This window comes from Ammospiza caudacuta, chromosome 13 (genome assembly GCF_027887145.1).
Source record: "Ammospiza caudacuta isolate bAmmCau1 chromosome 13, bAmmCau1.pri, whole genome shotgun sequence".
NCBI classification, from domain to species: Eukaryota; Metazoa; Chordata; class Aves; order Passeriformes; family Passerellidae; genus Ammospiza; species Ammospiza caudacuta.
The window spans coordinates 2,721,653-2,739,668 of record NC_080605.1 but is presented as its reverse complement, the minus strand read 5'-3'; the positions used below and the strand labels follow the sequence as shown (position 1 = coordinate 2,739,668).

At 38.7% G+C, this 18,016-nt stretch overlaps 1 protein-coding gene across 1 annotated transcript; it reads left to right on the top strand.

The window, feature by feature from the left end:
- Positions 1-67: 67 nt before the first annotated feature.
- TERB1 (telomere repeat binding bouquet formation protein 1) lies at positions 68-16,647 on the top strand. The gene is made up of 20 exons (XM_058813806.1): positions 68-101; positions 1,040-1,150; positions 1,331-1,459; positions 1,897-2,028; positions 2,474-2,534; positions 2,630-2,745; positions 2,889-3,011; positions 3,534-3,686; positions 4,730-4,861; positions 6,263-6,388; positions 7,358-7,515; positions 8,235-8,590; positions 10,111-10,172; positions 11,165-11,257; positions 12,594-12,764; positions 13,821-13,901; positions 14,848-14,964; positions 15,352-15,464; positions 15,992-16,257; positions 16,638-16,647. The coding sequence occupies exons 1-20, from the start codon at positions 68-70 to the stop codon at positions 16,645-16,647; spliced, it is 2,544 nt and encodes an 847-aa protein (XP_058669789.1).
- The last annotated feature ends 1,369 nt before the right edge of the window (positions 16,648-18,016 follow it).

Sequence of the window (18,016 nt, the reverse complement as noted above, 5' to 3'; positions counted from 1 at the left end):
TAATCTGAACAGAACTGAAAACACTTTTTCCTTGCTGTTGTAGAACAAGAACAGAGATAAAACAAAAATGAACACTCAAAAGGTGCAGATAAGTCAGTGTGGTAAGATATCTAATATAATTTATCATTATAATCTGCATCAGTTTTACAAAGTTTTAGCAGACTTTAGTGATAGGCGTGTTGGGGGGTGGTGAGCAGTTGGGAAAATGTGCTTTTTCCTAGTTGCCAAATTTTGGATACTGTATTGGATATGCAAAGGGTACATCCAATGCCAAACCTACACTCAGAGTAAGACACACCACCACAAAGTCACTTTTTTTTTTTATTTGCTAATATTTATCCACATTTTTATTGTATTTTACCTTCTTTAAGAACCTTCAAACCTTGTAAGGGTTTACAGTAAACAATACCTTCTGTCACTGTTAGAAATAATTACCAAGTCAGTCTTTTAATGATAGCCCAAAGACTAAGAAGCAGATTTTCCAAGTCTGTTTTACCCACCCAGGGTTGTATGTAGGAGGCAGAGAATATTTTCTGTTACATCTCCAAGCACCTGACTGAGGGCTGTGCTGCTGTGCTGCATGGTTTCTGTCTCCTGTAACTCAGTACCACACAGCAGCCTTGTGCTCTTGGGCTCTTTCCTTACTACTCCAGAGATTTTCAACTGCACTCTGAATTTTATTTGCACTCTGAATACTTTAAGGGCTCTGTATTATTTACACTTAACGCACCTTGCAGTTGTGAATTTAATATTTAGTAGTTTACATCAGACTTACTAAGAATTACTAGTAATTAAAGGCCAGAAATATTACAAGGAGGCTGTTACTCTGCAAAGGAAATCATGCTCAGATAACAAACTATGGACAGAAATATTTCTAGGTTTGTTGTTTGTGGCTGAATAGAAGTGGTGTGGTTCCATTTTGGCTCACTTTTCCCCCCGTTTTAAAATGCATGTACATACTACATTTTGGACAGGTTATATTAGATTAATATCTAGAAAATATAACAATTTTAATGAAGTTTTTTGTGTTTGCTCCTAGATATGAAAACAGATTTGAACTTACTGCTTGAATGCCTTAAATATCAGATGGACTGCCCTCTGTCTCAGAAGGAGGCTTTGATCACTATCTATTCCATTTGCCAGCAAAACAGTAAGAAAGGCTTTTCCTTAAACCAATGCAGTCATTTATGATCACCAAATATGCCAAGAACTGGTGGGCACTGTAAAAATGTCTAGAGGACATAAGGCTTGAGGTGTCGGAGAATCTTAGAAGCCTTTCATTTTGCAGAGAAACAAAAGCAAAAGTTTCTGCTCTTTTTTCCTCTTGTAGGTGAAGCGAGCGAATACTTGCGAGAAATTGGTGGTTTGATGTTTATAAATGACCTTGCCAAGTCCAGTGCTCATTGCATCGTAAAGGAAGCAGCTTTATTTACATTGGGGATTATTATAGAGAGTAATGGTAATAAAAATAATATTGTTTGTATTTCTGAGCGTGCTATGGCCCCCTGTCATTACCTGTGCTCCTGCTTTGTCTCCATTTTCTTTTGGTCTCACAAAATGAAACTAAAAGCTTGTCAGCTGGAGCAGGGGCAGTGAGGGTGCCCCAGTTGCCCTGTCCACGCCTGGGTTTGGTCAATGCCTTGCTCCCCTGTGCACACAGAGTGTCTTTGAGTTTGCAGACACCTGCACTCCCCTCTCCCTCAGCAGCAAGTGTTCAATGGCTCCTGGATTGTTCCAAAGCTTGGTGTAGAACTCACTGCCAGGGGGAAGCCCTCAGGCACTGCATAGTCCTGCCCTGTCTCTGCTCTCCAAGTACTGGCCACAACTGAGACTTAATAATTTAGGATGATGAGTGGCTTACTTTAGCACTTAATGGTTTTCACTTTCTGTTTCCAGTGTATTGTCAACAGACTTTGTGTACTTCTGCACTGTTTGAAGACCTCATTTTATTTTTAATTAAAAAGGATTCTGGTGTGAACTTGAAAAGAATGTCTGTTTATGTCATCTTAGCTCTGGTGTCAAATAATAGTAAGTAAAAAAATGGGTTTTTTTCCTCTGTGTTACAACAACATTCCTTTTCTATTTGCCAATCTGCAGTCCAAAATTTGGCACAGCCAATAAGCAATGTTTTGGTGAAGTTAATTTATAAAGATGAATGTTTGCATGTAACTGAACCTGAATTGTCAAAGTATGTCATTGTTTACTGGGATTTTCTTAAACAGCAGAACGTGGTTTAGTTCTAAAAATACAGTTTGCAAATGGAAACCCATAGTTTCTGAGAGTGTCTAGAAAGAGAGACTAGAATAGAAGGAATAGAAAGGTTATTTACCAACATGTTGATATGATTTTGTATTTCCTTCTGGGGAGGATATGTGCTTGGGAAAGGGAATGTATGTATGTAAATTAAACTTGCTGTTAAGATTTTGTCTGCAATTGCATTTGTCTCTGGAGTCTTGTGTGTGTTCTCTTTTAGAAAATGGGCAAACCTGTGTCAGAGACACAGGCTGCATCAGCCTGCTGCTGCAGTTGTTCAGGTAAACAGGGTTGCAATTCAAACAGACAGATAATGGACTGGTTAGCAGCTGTGTTTCCTTGACTATTTGGGACTTGCTTGCATTGTCTTGAACAGAACAACTCTCTCCACGTCTGAGAAGAATGTGTCAGATGAAAACTCTGATCCCTGCTATCAGCTCTGGTGCTCAGTGTGCAGCACTCTCTGTGCCTGTGTCAACAACCCCCAGAACGGTACGTGTTGCTCTGAAAATTGTGGAGGAAGTTCAGAGATATTCTCCAAATCGGTAACACTTTGGTTTCATTTTTCCTGTTCAGCTGAAGTTGATTTCAATGATTGTGTTTTGATTTGGGGTAATTTGTTTTTACTTTTGCAGAAGATAACCAAAACATTTGCTGTTCAGTTTTTCCCCATGCCAAAGAGTGGCTGGAGAGTTGCACAGAGCCTGAGATAGTTCGTCCCATTTGTTCATTTCTTGGTCTCACTGTTGCAAATAACTGTAAGTGCAGCTCAAGCTTTACACAGTTTTGCATTTGATAAAAGGAAGTTTAATTAGAGAGCTAAATGATTTTTTCTTTCTTGTCAATTTATCTCTAACAAAGTCATTTGCTGTTCTTCCGACTTTGACCACTGTATTCCACATCTTTACTTACACTATGCTGTGCTCATGTCCACAGATAGCCACAGTCTGGTGACATTTCCTAGGGTCAGTAAAACTGTTTGGAGCTGTTCTGATTAAAAGTGTGTCTAAATTAAAGTCCTTATTACATGACTGATTGGTAGAACTCGGGCATGATGTCTGCCATTTGTGTGCACATACTAGGGTCATGTTTTCCTGTAACTATTTTATATGCAGTCACTGCATTTCTTTATGAGAATAATGTATATCCAGCTTCTGTTGTATAAGAAATGTAATGACTAACACATGCACAGAAAAACTCTAATGGACTTACTCAGTGAAATGCTAAAATAATTTGCAAACTCTGTCGCTTAAATCACATTTTTTGTTTTTTCCACCAAGCATATGTGCAGAAGTATTTTGCTTCTATTGGAGGATTGGATACATTAGCCAAAGTTCTCCTTGAGCTTATGCATGATTCTTGTTTGAGTCACTCCAGCATGAAACTTGCCGTGGTAGTAACAAAGACTCTGGATGCCTGTATTGCTAATAACTGTGAGTGGAAAGACATTTGTTATCTATAGTAATTTTAAAATGCAATTTTTAAAGTCTTGTGCTGGTGGTAAAGTTGCAGAAATGAATGCTTAAAGGCAGTTAAGTTGTACACATCCCAGTGGATGTTGCAGTGTTTTTTAAAACTCAGAGGTGTAAGTGGGGAGTGATTCAGTTCATCTGAGGTGGATTACTGTCCCATTGTTGCTAAAATAAATACAGTGAAATTTAAACTCAACTGAAAATTAAAAATTAAAAATAAGATGCTACAGCCTGTGCTGGGTAAGTAAAGCTGAGCTCTGGGCCTGGGTTTGACCAGTCATGGATCCTGGAGTTAGGCCTGTGCCTGAATAATAAATAGTGTAGCTTAAGGAAGCTTTAATCATTCAGAGGTGGAGCTGAACCAATGTGGTGTTTCTGCACAGCACACTCTGCTCTGGTTTGCTGGCTGGGTACTGCTCTGCTGATGAGGTTTGGTGTTTTCCACAGAAGGTTTGCATAAACCTGTGATGCTGATCAACCTGTGCTGTGGCCATGGTTGGTGTATCTCCCACTTCTGCCATAAGAGCTTCAAATGGAAGTTCCCAAAAGTTTAAAAGCATCATCCTGCACTAGTTGTGAGGGTAGTTTCAGATCAGTTGGGTGTGACAGCACCAGGCCTCAGCGTGGATGGACCAGCAGGGGTGTTGCCAGTGCCAGGAAGGGCTTGCCCCCTGCTCTTTTATGGCAGATACTCTGTTGTTTTATTCAACTCTCTCTGGCTCCATGCTGGAGCTGATAAAGGAGAAACTCAGCAGGGATCTGCAAAAGCTGCACAGTGCAAAGCCCTCATCCATCAGATCTTCTGCCTCACCTCCATGGAGCACAGGCTGGGAGGACGGGCAGGGCTGCATTTGGGAGCAGCACAGGAGGCATGGGGCAATCTGAGCTGTTCCACGTGGAGCAGGGCAGGGCTGAGCAGCCCAAGGCTTTGAGGGGTTTGTAGAGTTCAATTCCTGTACACTCATGATCTCGTTTATTTTCCTTCCAATTATTTTAACAAACAGCTGCCATGGGTGTTGTCTTGGCAAAGTATCACACTGTGTCAGAGCTGCTGAAGCTGCTGTCCAACGAGACACTGAGCACAGGAGAAAAAATCAGTATTATTCTAACAATTGGACACTGCACTGAAGTTTGTGGTAAGATTTGCTTTTTTTTTTCACTGTCTGTCAGCTTCTCCTAAATTCTCATCTCCTGACTCCCCCAGTGGTGTCACTTCATCAAGGCTGGGGCATGAGAGAGAGTTCTGTTAAATAATACTATGTCAGTATTTGGACAAAAAGTTTTCTAAATTATTCCATTGTTAAATTTTAAAGCATGTAAGCAGCAAGTGTCTTTAGTAGCTTTAAAAAAGTAGACTAAATATGCAAGAATTCAGAGCTGGGCTTAGGTGTCACAGGGAATAATTAATCCAGAGCTGGAAGCTACTACAATGCAGACACAGCAAATGAGTTCTCTTGAGCTCTCTTTTTCACGGTCCTTGGCACATACAGCTTCTGTCCACTGCTTACAAGGCCAGTGCTATTTGTAAAAGCCATGGAAGTGCATTGGTTTCAGGACACAGAAGCAGCAGGTAGCCCTGAAATGTTTTTGTCATGTTCCTCAGGGCTTGTCCAAGCATATCTGGTACAAATACAGCACTTCAGTTGGTGTTTTGTGGTAGTGCAAGCAAAGAGAAAGGGAAATTCATTTGTACTTCTTTTTTTTCTCATGTATGTTTAGATAAACAAGATGAAGGCCTTATGTTCAAAAATCCTAGTTGATTTTCATCCTCTGAGTGCCAATGACATGTTCAATAATTAGCTCAATCGGTCATAAATTTGTTTTAACAGACATTTTTTCATTAAGAATTAGTGAAACAAGACTTAATGGAAAATGTCTTTTGAATCAAAAAATTATTTAAAAATTATTGAACAATTGTTTCAACAGAAAAAAGGTTTTTCTTAAAATGTCAACCCTGTCAAAATAAAAATGTTAAATTTTTTTTATTTCTTTTTTTAATTGAGTTTAAAGAAGAAAGAACTATGTTTAGCAAGTTATCAATTACATGAATACATATGCGAATGAGATCACAATAAAAATTCAGCTAATTATATAATAAATGAGGAGGAACAGATTGGCTAGACCAGGATTAAACTACTAATTTGATTTTGCTCATTATAAACATTGAGATTTTGATATTTCCTCATCTCAGGCCTCACAGAAATGTCACATATCTACTCCAAGAGCAGGTAATGGAAGAGAAGAAGTACAGGAGTCATTATTCAAATGTTTTAGGCCACAATTAAATGAGCTTGGAACTCCATGGTATAATTTGTCTCAGTTATCCTTCAGTTTTCTTACAGCAATCTGAGTTCTGGTCAAATCATCCTGTGGGATGTTAACTCCTGCTGTCCCTGCAGCAGGCTCGGGTCTGGGATGCAAATCTCTCTTTCTACAGAAACTTGCAGAGAGCTGCCAGTATTGGCCCCTAAAATTATTGTAAGGTTGAGGTGTGTGGGGCTGAAACCAAAGCTTTCCTTTACCATGTCCTGTTCTAGAAGAGAACCAGTGTGAGCTGCTTCAGAACAATGGTCTGCCACTTATGATTCAGGTATTGACAGAATCTCAGGACGAGGAACTCATCAAAGCTGCTACTTTTGTGCTGCAGAACTGCAAACAAATGAGTAAGCTTGCTGTTACTGCTTTAAAAATGAGAGTGATTGTTTCCATCTCTGTGTTATTCCCCAAGTGATTTTAACTGCAGCAGCTTTGTAATTCTGTGTACTCCAAAAGATGTTTGTTTTCTGCACAGAAAGTTGCTTTTTTGTCATCAAGAACTGACTTAGGCAGAAAAAAGAGAAGTAAAAATTCCAACAGTGTTGCAAAAATGCATTTGTGAAACCTCTCCATGTAGGGCCAGTTCTTAAAGTTTTCCCATCTATAAATTGTGTGGAAAATACAAACACTGTCATTTAACACCCAGTGGATACTCTCTTCCTGGGGACGTACCACTAGAGGGAGAGAATAAACCATGAGATAATCAAGCCCAAAATCACTGTGTCTACATTAATTTCTAATATTAAGAAATCTTGATCTTTTTTTTTCTAAAATAGGATGTATTTTTAGGTCCCCCCTCTCAGTTTTTTTATTACTTATCTGTACAATCCCTCCCATGAAACAGGGAGACCTTGTCCTGTAATCTCTAGAGCGTGGAAGGTGTGCAGTTGCCAATTAGGAAAAAACAAACAGGTATCTACATTTCTGTGCTGCAAGCACAACTGAGAGGTTTGTGTAAGATTGAGGAGGTGTGGAGATTTGTAGTGTCCATTAATATGGAGTTGTTTTTTAAAAAAGCAGAAATTCATACTGGTGAAGAAGCCAGAGTTAATTCAATGAAAAAGCTTTTTTTTTTTTTTTTTCACAGCATCACTGTGAAAACTGTTTATAGGAGCTATAATTGCAAGTTCACCTCTTGTAACTGCAGTGTATATTTCAAGTGTGTTAACATTTATGTATAAATTTAAGTTTTATAAAAATTGTTATTTTGCATTAAATTATTGGGGCTGTCCCTCAGCGTACTAAATATAATAAATACTTTCAAAATGTTACTTGATAAAATTTGAAATATTAATCTTGTTTTATATTTTATAAAGCTGAACAGTTGTCTCTGAAATTATATGATAACTCATTAAATGTGAACAATGCAGAAGAATTGGATGTGCAAGTCAGAAATAGATGTCTGCAAGACTACTGGAAGAAAGCAAAAGAAATTTTACACAGAATAAACTCAATTGAAAAACAGCACAATGAGGTTGGTCTGTTTACCAAAATAGTATAAAACTAATCACACCTTTCCAGAGTTTAAGGAGAAAGTGAAAGTAAATCCTTAAGATAATTTCCATGTGAGCAAAAAACCCAGGAAAAAACATTGGATTTGTGTGAAACTACAGCCTGCAGCTTTTATCAATATTGTAGATCAGACTGAGTTACAGGTGTGCAGAGAATGGAGGCATCTGTATTGTATGAAGTGCTCTTGTTTATTGTAACCCCAGATTTTCTATGAGATAGAAAAAGAAGTTGAAATAATTTTTAATTGCTGGACATTCAAACCTATAATTTTAATATTTGCATGCATGAAATGCTCAGGGTTGTATGGCTGTGGTGGGATAGATGATAAAGGAGAATGCAAACATAGGCTGAGATAAAGTTGTTTCATTTTCTCCATGTGCTCTAAAGCTGCTATGTATCTGTGGGTTTGGAACAGCAAGTTTATGAGTTATTTAGATGCCTCTTACTTTCTAGCAGTACCTTAGTAGCCAATTCCTTGCTTCAGCCTGAAATTAGCATTTAGGAAGTACCCCCTCAACATATTCAGTGGCATTGCTGTCTTGCTGGCTCTCAGCTCAGTCAGAGGGTTTTCTGGAATTTGCTGAACTGTCAGAGTTAGACTATGTAGTTAATCCTGGCACTGGATTTATTTAACATTTTTATGGAGCTCACATAGTCACTAATCAGTACTTTTCAATACAGGAAAGAGTGCAAGGAGAAATATTTGTAGATGAATCTTCAGTAGCCAGTTCTGAAGCATTAAAATCCCACGAAGTGAAACCTGTTGATCCAAAGAAGTACGCAGAAGGAACACAGAAAGTCGTCTGTTGTCCACAGTTGACCTCAAAGTTGAATAATCAGGTTCTTGCTCCATCTCTAACTTCTGCTCCACAAAAAAATGAAACAGTGAACACTATGGATGCAGCTTCTACCAGGCAAATTGAACAGAGGAACATTCCATGTTCAGTCACTGAGCTGCAAACAGACAGTGTGCCTCAAAGTCACAATTTAAATGGGAAAACTGCTTGTGGAAAAAGTCGGTCTGATCTTCAGGCAGGGTGAGAATTTTACACCTAAGCAGAAATACTAAGTTGCTTTTCTTTAGTCATTCCAGATTGACAGGTGTTTTAATTACCTGTAACTAACTATGGGTGTTTTTCCTAGTGGAAGATGTAGCCCTTTGGTGGCCCATCAGAGATTGTTTTTGAGGTCACAGATCAAAGATTACAGTCATTGTAAAGCTGCTGCTCTCTGAGTGCTGGTGTTGGACAGAGTGCCTCTTTTAGGGCACATTTGAATGCCTTCAGCATAGTGCTGAAAATCATCCATGGCTTTTGCCCTAAAATTCTCACTGGTGTAACAGATCAAGATGTCAGCTGTTGGTTTGGACAAAACTACAATGGTTTCTATAGTGTGCATTTACTAGGGAAACAACAGGTAGAGAACTGCTTGGAAAAATACTAAACTGGAGTGTCTGCAAAGTAGGGGGAAAAGTTTCTGCACCTCTGCTGTTCTCCCCTTATGTTCCAGTGGTGGAACAGCCCTATTTGGAACTGTTCTCTTGCTCATTGCTCTCACAGAGATGCTAATTTTCTTTTGCTGCTTGTGTTTATCTTTCCTATTGATAACCCCAAAATTATTGATAGCTAACTTGCAATGATAAATACAGATTCCATTCTCTTGAGTTTATATCTGGAATATTCCTCAAGACAGTCAATGGAAAAGTATAAGCAAAACTACATTTTGAGGGTGGTATGTTTTGTTTTGGACTTTTTGAGTTCCACATTTTTCTTGTGCTTTTTTTGTGTGTCTGGCTGCACCTTGCTCTGTGCAGTTTGCTGATATTGTTACTTTGCAACTAGCACAGAAATCACCAAGAGCCTGGATATTTTCCATGGTACGTTCAGGTAAATTTTGCCTTGCTACTGGTTAGCGTAATTTCACAGCTGCTTTAGTTGTTGTTCTGGGCTCTGATGCACAAAATTCTTAAAATATTAATTTTTAAAAAATCTCGTTTTGAATATGTGTTTGTGTGAACACAGGAGTTACTGGAAGGTGACCATGGATCAGGCTTCTTGCTCCTGTGGCTTTCAGAGGGAGTCAGGGACACAAAAATGCTCCATCAGGGTATCATAGCAGTGTGTTGGTTGCACAGAAGTTAATTAATCTAAGAAAAGAAGAAAACCAATTGCCTTTTAGAGTGCTGCAAATGGTGAAGGGTACAGTATTCTGAAGACTCTGTGAGAGCTTTATGTACACTTGGTAATCTTTATGTGAATCTGAATTGCAAATTACGCAGGAAACCAGTGACAGCTCTGCACTCCCTGCTGGACAGACTGCACAGAATGCCAGGCACAGATCTCTGGGAAACAGGTTTTAACATGCACTGCTTACATGCTGGGTGCCATAAGTCCAGTAACTTGGGATAATTAGAATAATTTTTTTAGAGTTTTCTCTTTTATATATTTAATATGTTTTTTTGTTGTGCCCTTGGAATGTGTGTATTCATTTGCAGGTAAACGTACATTGTTTTTATTGGTCTACTGGTTTTAATTTGTTTACATTTTGATCTTCCCAGTGAACAGTTATTTAAACAACCAGCAGAGACTGTTAAAAATATGAAACAGACATGCACATCAGGTACAAATAGCTACACATATTCCTTTCTGAGCTGATTTTGTTCTTAATGAAATTTTAATTAGTTTTGTGTACATTTATCACTACTTTTTATCACTTGTTATGTAACATTAGATCACAGAGGTGCCTTATGTGTAATATCCTTCAATGGGTTTGCATAGTGTTGGAATTTTATATTGTACACAATTTTATCAGGAGAATATTTATCCTACTTTTCTTCTAAATCGTATTTTAGCTTTGTTTTTTTAAACTGATTTTAATTGTACAAATGAATGTATCAGAGATTAAGTTTAGTGTTTAATCTGTAATGACCAGTGAAAGCCACTAACAGAAAATGGAGGTTTGGTGCTGTGCCTGTAAGGCTGGGATAGAACCTGCCTGTGAGAGTGACTTTTGCCTGATGCTGTTCCTACATGATGAACATGTGTTTAAGAGAAGAGTTTTCCAGATTTGCATTAATCCTGGCCTGATACATTTATTTCAGAACTGGGATCAGTTCAATCAAATCTTTATTCATTGTTTACTTTCCTGTTAATTTATAAAATTGTTAAGTATTCCTTAGATTAGAGTTTGCCAGAATGGGAGCTTTACAGGCATCCAGCTGATCTCCAGGTTACACCTGTTTAAACTGAGAATATGTATTATTCCAATACATTACATTTTTCAGCACTTGATTCCAAACAAAAATAAAGTTTATAGCACTTGGTTAAGGAATATGGGTTTACTGGGCTCATTTGCTGTCTACAAGTTGAGGTAATATCCTTTGGGAGAGTAATGAAAAAACATTTAATTGAATATGGTTATTCTGGAATTACAGAAATGTCAATGTGAGGCATTTAACTTGAGCAATTTCATTTGGATTTCTGCTGTTCTATTAGTTATACTTTAATAATCTACAAATAGAAAATGCAGTTGGATGTAGTTGCGCTGATGCATGATTACCGTGGCAAAAGATGGATTATATTCCTTAGTGACTTTTTTCCTCCCTCATTTAGGTCAACATTCATTCTGCTCAGAGAAAACTGAGAGAGTCAAAAGTACTTCAGCTGTATCTTCATCCCATAAAATTGCAGATTTAAGGTGTTTGGGTAAGTATTATCTTAGATCTTTCTTTCCAGTGTACATAAAAAGCCTTAAAGAGTCAGCAGTGCAGTAAGTGGATTGTCTTGACAGAAATTGTAACACATCTTTTCTATTACCTGATATGTAATAACAAAGCCTTTCCCTTCCCCTTTCCCTTTCCCCCTTCCCTTTCCCCTTTGCCCTTTCCCCTTTCCCTTTCCCTTTCCTTTTTCCTTTTTCCTTTCCCCTTTCCCCTTTCCCTTCTTTTTTTCTACCTCCAATATAAAAGATAAATATTGAAATGAAACTGACAAATTGCAGTTTCAGTCCATGTAATAATGTGGGTTTGCTGACAAACAGAACATACAGTAACTTGAATTAATTAGAAGAATAATTAGAAGAATACTTGAGCAGGTGTTTTGCTCCTTTCTCTGCCTTCAGACAGGAAGGAAGAACACGTAGCCCTGCTCATTTCCCTCATTTCTTTGCCTGCTAAACCTCCTCAGTGTTCTGCAGCCCCTCTCTCTCCCTCACTGCTGTTTCATGGTAATCCACAGCTCCAGCCCTCTGTTACCCCAAGCTCTGATTCCTCAGCCTGCTCCATCAGTAGGTCATGAGAATGCTGGTGGTACTCTGGATTTGTGAGTGGATTTTGTAATCAAGCCAATGTTCCTTTATTTAAAAACCCTCAACAGAACAAAAACCCACAGAAAACAAAAGAACCCCTAAAGCAGCCCATAACCCACGTTTGAACATTGTTTTTATCCGAGTTGTCAAACTAAATTCAAGCTGAGCTTTAGCACTGCTTTATCTTAAGGCAGAATGTTACAAATATGGACTTGTGCCCTTCCTGTGATTCCTCACACAAGTTCTCCTTCAGCTGATGTATGAGGGCATCCATGAGAGCATCCAAGGATATCTTAAAGCATAAATTACCCTAGGGAATGTCCTCAAAAATGAACAGCAAGGCTTCCTGTGAGACCATTCATGCCTGTTACAACACAAAGTTTAAAAAAATATATGGCACATAATATATATATTTTGGCTCCTGGATAAATGTGCAAATGGAACTGAGGCCTGTGTCTTCCCATCCCACCAATATTTGTAGTTCTGTAGAGGATCTGTGCCCCACTCAGTACTTCTGGAGTGGAAGTGCAGTATAACTTAGTCCCATAAAATGTTGAAACCATTTTTTTTCTAAGAGAACAAGTACATAGTATTTCAAGAAGGCACATAAAAGCACCATGAGTATGGAAAACCTGAAGTCAAATTGATCCTAGTGAGCAAAATAAAACCCTGAACTTTGTGGTGGCTCCTTTAGAAGCCGTGATTGCTATTTCTGCAATATCCTGTTTTTCCCAGGTTGTACAGCAGGAGGACTGTCCCTGAACAGCAAAACCTTCACCACGATGTTGCACAGATGCCTGCATAGGTGTGAGCACCACAGAGTTATCCTGGAGGCAGAAGAAAGATACCGAGGGGAGCTCCGCAGGGTGGCTGCTGGAAACAGCAACAGATCTGCAACTCACCAGAGTATGGAGTTTATGTTCAGTACTTGGAACCATTGCTTTAGAATGGCATTTACAGCTCTGAACTTTTGTTTATTTATTTCTGATTGTCTTGCTGTTTGAAACTCACTCATTGAATTTGATTTACAGTGATTTGTACCAAGTGAGATCAGAACTGGCCACTCCTGTTTTGAAGGACTTTGTGTGTTTCTTGCCATGGTGACAGATGCTCATTATAGGCTTTCATAAGACTCTCACATTTGCCAGAATTAGTCAAGTCCTAAGAGAAAGGAATGTGTTAAGTTGAAATATGTGTGAGTAAATGTATGACATCACACCAAAGTAATTTCATTCAGTATTCACAGCATCACAGAATGACTGGGTTGGAAGAGACCTTTAAGGTCATCGAGTCCAACCCATGCCCCAACACCTCAACTAAACCATGGCACTGAGTGCCACATCCAGCCTTGTTTTAAATGCATCCAGGGATGGTGACTCACCACCTCCCCAGGTAGACCATTCCAGAACTTTATCATTCATTCTGTGAAAAACCTTCCTTAATATCCAACCTAAATTTCCCTTGGTGCAGCTTGAGACCGTGTCCTCTGGTTCGGTCAGTTGTTGCCTGGGAGCAGAGACCAACCCCACCTGACCACAACTATCCTTTCAGGGATCTGTAGAGAGTGATACAGGCACCCCTGAGTCTCCTCTTCCCCAGGCTGAGCACCCCCAGCTCCCTCAGGGGTTCCTCACAGGATTTGTGTTCCCAGCCCCTCTCCAGCCTCGTTGCCTCCTCTGGATGCTCTCGAGTGTCCCAAGGTCCTTCCCAAGCTGAGGGCCCAGACTGGACACAGCAGTTGAGGTGAGGCCTCAGCAGTGCTGAGCACAGGGGAAGGATGATCTCCCTGCTCCTGCTGGCCACACCATTCCTGATGCACTTATGAGTCTAGGATACTTAGAGATCTTAATGAATTAAATAGAAGCGCATCCTCTATTTTTTCTGGTTTAAAGAATGAATTCTGAAAATTAAACAGTTATTACTTATTGGCATTTGTACTGGTGTTCATCTTATATTTTCCAGAAATGCCGCTGGCCTCAGTAGAGAAAGACAGGCTGCATAAAGAAATACCAACTTTTAGGAGCAAGAAGGATCATTTCCAAAGTAAGGGCTTGGTTCAGAAACTAGTTTGAAAAGCCCTTACTGTCTATTAATTCTTTTGCAGAACTTTATAATGGGAGACTGTGAATAGAAATTTTTTTTCCCCCTCTAGATTCTGAGAACAATCTGTATATTATTAGGCCAGAAGATGCATACTCTATAATAATGAAATTGTGTAATGCACATTATTTCCCTGCAAAGTTATCAGGCACTTGCTGTATTGATCCTGTTTTGAATCCTGTCTGGGTTACTTCCATGGCATTTGCTATTCCTCAGTTTTTTGTGGCATTGTTTTCTAAAATGGAGAGGTTTAGTCAGGCTCAGAGCAGAGCTTAGCTGCCTGAACCTGGATTCAGCACCACTCCTTATGCAGTTCCAAACATGTTATTCCACTAGATTCATTCCAGTTCCTGCTGGGAGCTCTGCTAAGGACTTGGGGCTTGTGATACTCAGCTACAAGGGGAATCCTTAAGAATGAATTCTTTGAAATGAGAATTGAAATTTGAATTTTGAAATTCCCACCAAAAATTTATTTTTAGTACTCGTATTGTCAAAAGCCTTGTTCACATGGTTATTTTATTTAATTTATGCCCAGTAAAAGCTAGTAGGTTGATTTTAAAATTTGTTTATATTTTTCCCCATCAGATTCAGTAATTGAGTAATTGGTGTTATGAAAACCACAAAGGAATTTTAAAACAAAAAAAAACAACCAAAGCAACTGTATTTCATCTTGAAAGCCCATTAGAACAATGTATTATCTTTAGCAAGTACACATTTCCTGTAAGCTGAAGTAAACTGAATTTTCCAGTCGTTCTTCCAAGACCAGATTAGTGGTATAGCTCAAAAAATAACTCTCGCTTAAATTTTAATTCCTAAAACATAACCTCTGTTTTATGATTTGGGTTTTTTCTCATAAAGGTGTGTAATGTTTTATTGTTTATTTTTTAAGGCATTCTTTTGACTCCAAATAGAAAAGATAAATCTAATACTTCAAAGAGAGATGAATATAGTAGGAATACTACTAGGTGGACTAGCAACTATAACTTGACACCTGCTTATGAAAACTGTGAGTATTATCAGAAAGTGAATTCTCTGATATGCACATCTGAAAGATCAGTATTTGGGTTTAGGTCAGGGCATTGAGAGAAGTACCTGTCCTTGCTATTGGAGATAAATGGCTGTAAATTTAAATAAACTGTTACACTTTCTCTCACAGAAATCAACTTGAACATCAATAATATTATTATTTGCTTCTGGTTTATCAATAGTCCCTATGTCTTAATGTGGATTATGAGAAAAAGATCTAAGGAGAATGAGGTAGTATTAACAAAGCAACATTTACATATTCAGATTAATTAGAATAAATGCTCCTTTACAGTTTTATATCCAGTTTTTCAGTAGATTTTAGTTAGCTTAACGTGACTAAGTGGCCTCCTTGTTCACAATTTTGTAGCTTTACAAAAATCCCAGGATGCTAACCAGAAGAGACAGAGAGTCAAAGAGATGTGCAGCCAGAAATGTCAGCATTTAAAAGAAAATTGCACACATTCACTTGACAAAGATGAGGTTAGTTATGCACAGCCTAATCATGCACTGACATGTTTATAAATGGCCAAATAAAAGTAGGAATTGCGTAGTTTCTTTTTTAGTCACCTTTAACAGTAGCCTAGTAGCAAAATGAACCTTGTTAAAGTAATATTCCTGTGTTGATTCTACTCCAGTCACACTGATTTAGCCTTGAATTGAGTTCAGCATTTTTCAGCTGACATACTTTCAGAACGGTGGATCTGAAGGTCTGATTTTTCCTGTATTGATGAAGATTTGCACAGTATGGAAGTAACAGAAACCTAAAGGAATAAACCTGCTAAAAGAATAAACTATGTAGGCACAACAGAAATGAAGATCCCAGAAAAATACTGTATTTTAGTAAGTAGTGACAGTGAAGAAACCTTGGAGAAGCATTGTTCCCTTGCCAGTGGGACCATTTCTGTACAACTGTTAAATGTTGAATTGCCAGTAATATGTTAGTTCAACGTGCAAAATAGCATGTACATTTACATCATTCTTAATAACACCAAAATAATTATTTGCAGGGCAATGAAATGTATTCCCTGGCCATGAGCACGAGACCTTTGAACAAGAGAAGAGTCCGAAAAGATTTCACAACTGAAGAAATCAACTGCCTTTTGAAAGGCGTCCAGAAGATGGGCAACCACTGGAATTTGATTTTGTGGTCTTACCCTTTCCAGAAAGGCCGGACAAGCGTTGACCTTTCCAAGAAATACTACAGGTTACAGGTGCAGGTACTCAGCACTGAATTTTCTACTGATGGCAAATGCTTCCAATTATCAGGAAATTGGTCTCCTCTCTGCCCAGCCTCTGTTGTGATGCTGGTCTGTGAGAGCCTCTGCAGCAGTTTCCCAGTGATAAATCCATGCATCCCTCACACAGGGAGCATTGCTCCTGTGCTTTGGAGACCATGGGAGCAATTAAATGACAAGCCTTTGTCTATGGATAGCTGGTCTGTAATTGTGCAGTGGTTTGGGGCAACATTTATCTTGATATTTTCTCTTTTATCTCCATTTTATAGATGAAAAAAGCCCACAAAGGACATCAGTAACATCATCTGTAAGTGCTTTGTTGCAGAATGTTCAAGAACAGCCTTTGTAACAGTGAGGTATTACCAGAACAACTCAGGCCCTTGGAGAATTTAGGTTGGCTTGGACTCCTGTTTTTCAGTGACAACTGACAGAATTGTTATGCATTGTAGTTTTAATTTACTATAACTTGACAGTTTATTTAAGTAATGCTATCGTAGACAACAAAATCTCTATTGGTAAAAATTACATTAATTTGGAACTTAAGCTTCTTGAGTATTTGATTGTGCAATTTTTGAGTTAACTTTTTGTCGCTTGCTCTATGCTATTTGTAAGAAAAGGATATATTGCTAAAATGAATACTTCATGTCTGGAAGTGCTGTTAATGTTGTTGTGTCTGAATCTGTTTCCTCTTAATTAGTAAAATGTTTAAAGCAGGTGGAATATTTTGTCACGTGTTGAATATGCTGCATGTGCAGAAAAAGGTCTCTGACAGAAAACACTGAATTTGTGGTTAAACACTGCTGCACAGAGGAGACAAATCTTTCACTGCTGCAGAAATTCTGTACTCACTGTTGGACTGAGCAGGTACTGGTAGAATTTGGCTTCTCTTTATAATTGGACTGTTTTCTGGTGTATTTTTCAAATAAGTGAGCAGAACCAGGATTTCTGCTAATTACACATTTTTTATAGGAAGCTTTACTGAAAGCCTTGGTAACTCGCTTTTTCAGTGATAGCCTTAGTATTTCAGTTGTATTTTTTACTTGTTCTGGTAAAGGAAGGATGAATCAATAGTTATTTTATTATGGAAAAGGTTTAGTTATTGTATTAGCACTAGGTTTTCACTATGATGTGGCTTAAATGCTTGAAAACAGGCAAGGTAACCAAAACCTGAGAGACTTGCAATAAAGATGATGCCAGTGATGCAGTAAATATGCCTTCCAGTCTTTTCAGCTGTTGTAATTTGGGGGTTTCATTATTAAAATATTGAAACACCTATAAAAGATGTCTCTGAGTGGAGCTGTTGCCAGTAGCAGGGTTGAGTATCAGTGGAACTGTTGGCAGAGTGGGAGCCAGAAGGGCTCCTGAGGTGGAGTGTCCCCAAGGAGGACACTGAGGTCCCTCACACACTCCAGGTGTTTTCCCTGGGACACCAGCCTAGTCCAGACAATATGTGACTTCATCCTTTCACTGAATGTGTATCAGTATCCACATTGTCAAGATCTGAAATATGTCTCAAGTGGCTAAAATGTGTAAGGTGTGAATCTTTACTTGCCACAAGGTGAGAATGTTGCAATACTGACCATTTACCTCACCTTAGGTAAAGTTCAGGTTGGAAAGGCCCTGTGGAGCCTTTGGTCTCCTCTCTTTGGAGCAGGACTGAGGTCAAAGTTATTCAAGTTGTTCAGTGCTTTGTGAAGTTCTGAGGCTTTTCAAGGAAGGAATTCCTGCTGCCTTTTTGGGCAACCTCTGCTCGTGTTTTACCTCCTCTCAGAAGGCAGGGGCTGGAGCCACATCACT

Excerpts from the sequence above, each read along its gene's own strand:
- TERB1 (XM_058813806.1), top strand. The coding sequence starts at position 68 with ATGAACACTCAAAAGGTGCAGATAAGTCAGTGTG. Across the intron at positions 8,591-10,110 it reads CGGTCTGATCTTCAGGCAGG|TGAACAGTTATTTAAACAAC; the intron begins GTGAGAATTTTA and ends TGATCTTCCCAG. Across the intron at positions 14,965-15,351 it reads GACACCTGCTTATGAAAACT|CTTTACAAAAATCCCAGGAT; the intron begins GTGAGTATTATC and ends ACAATTTTGTAG.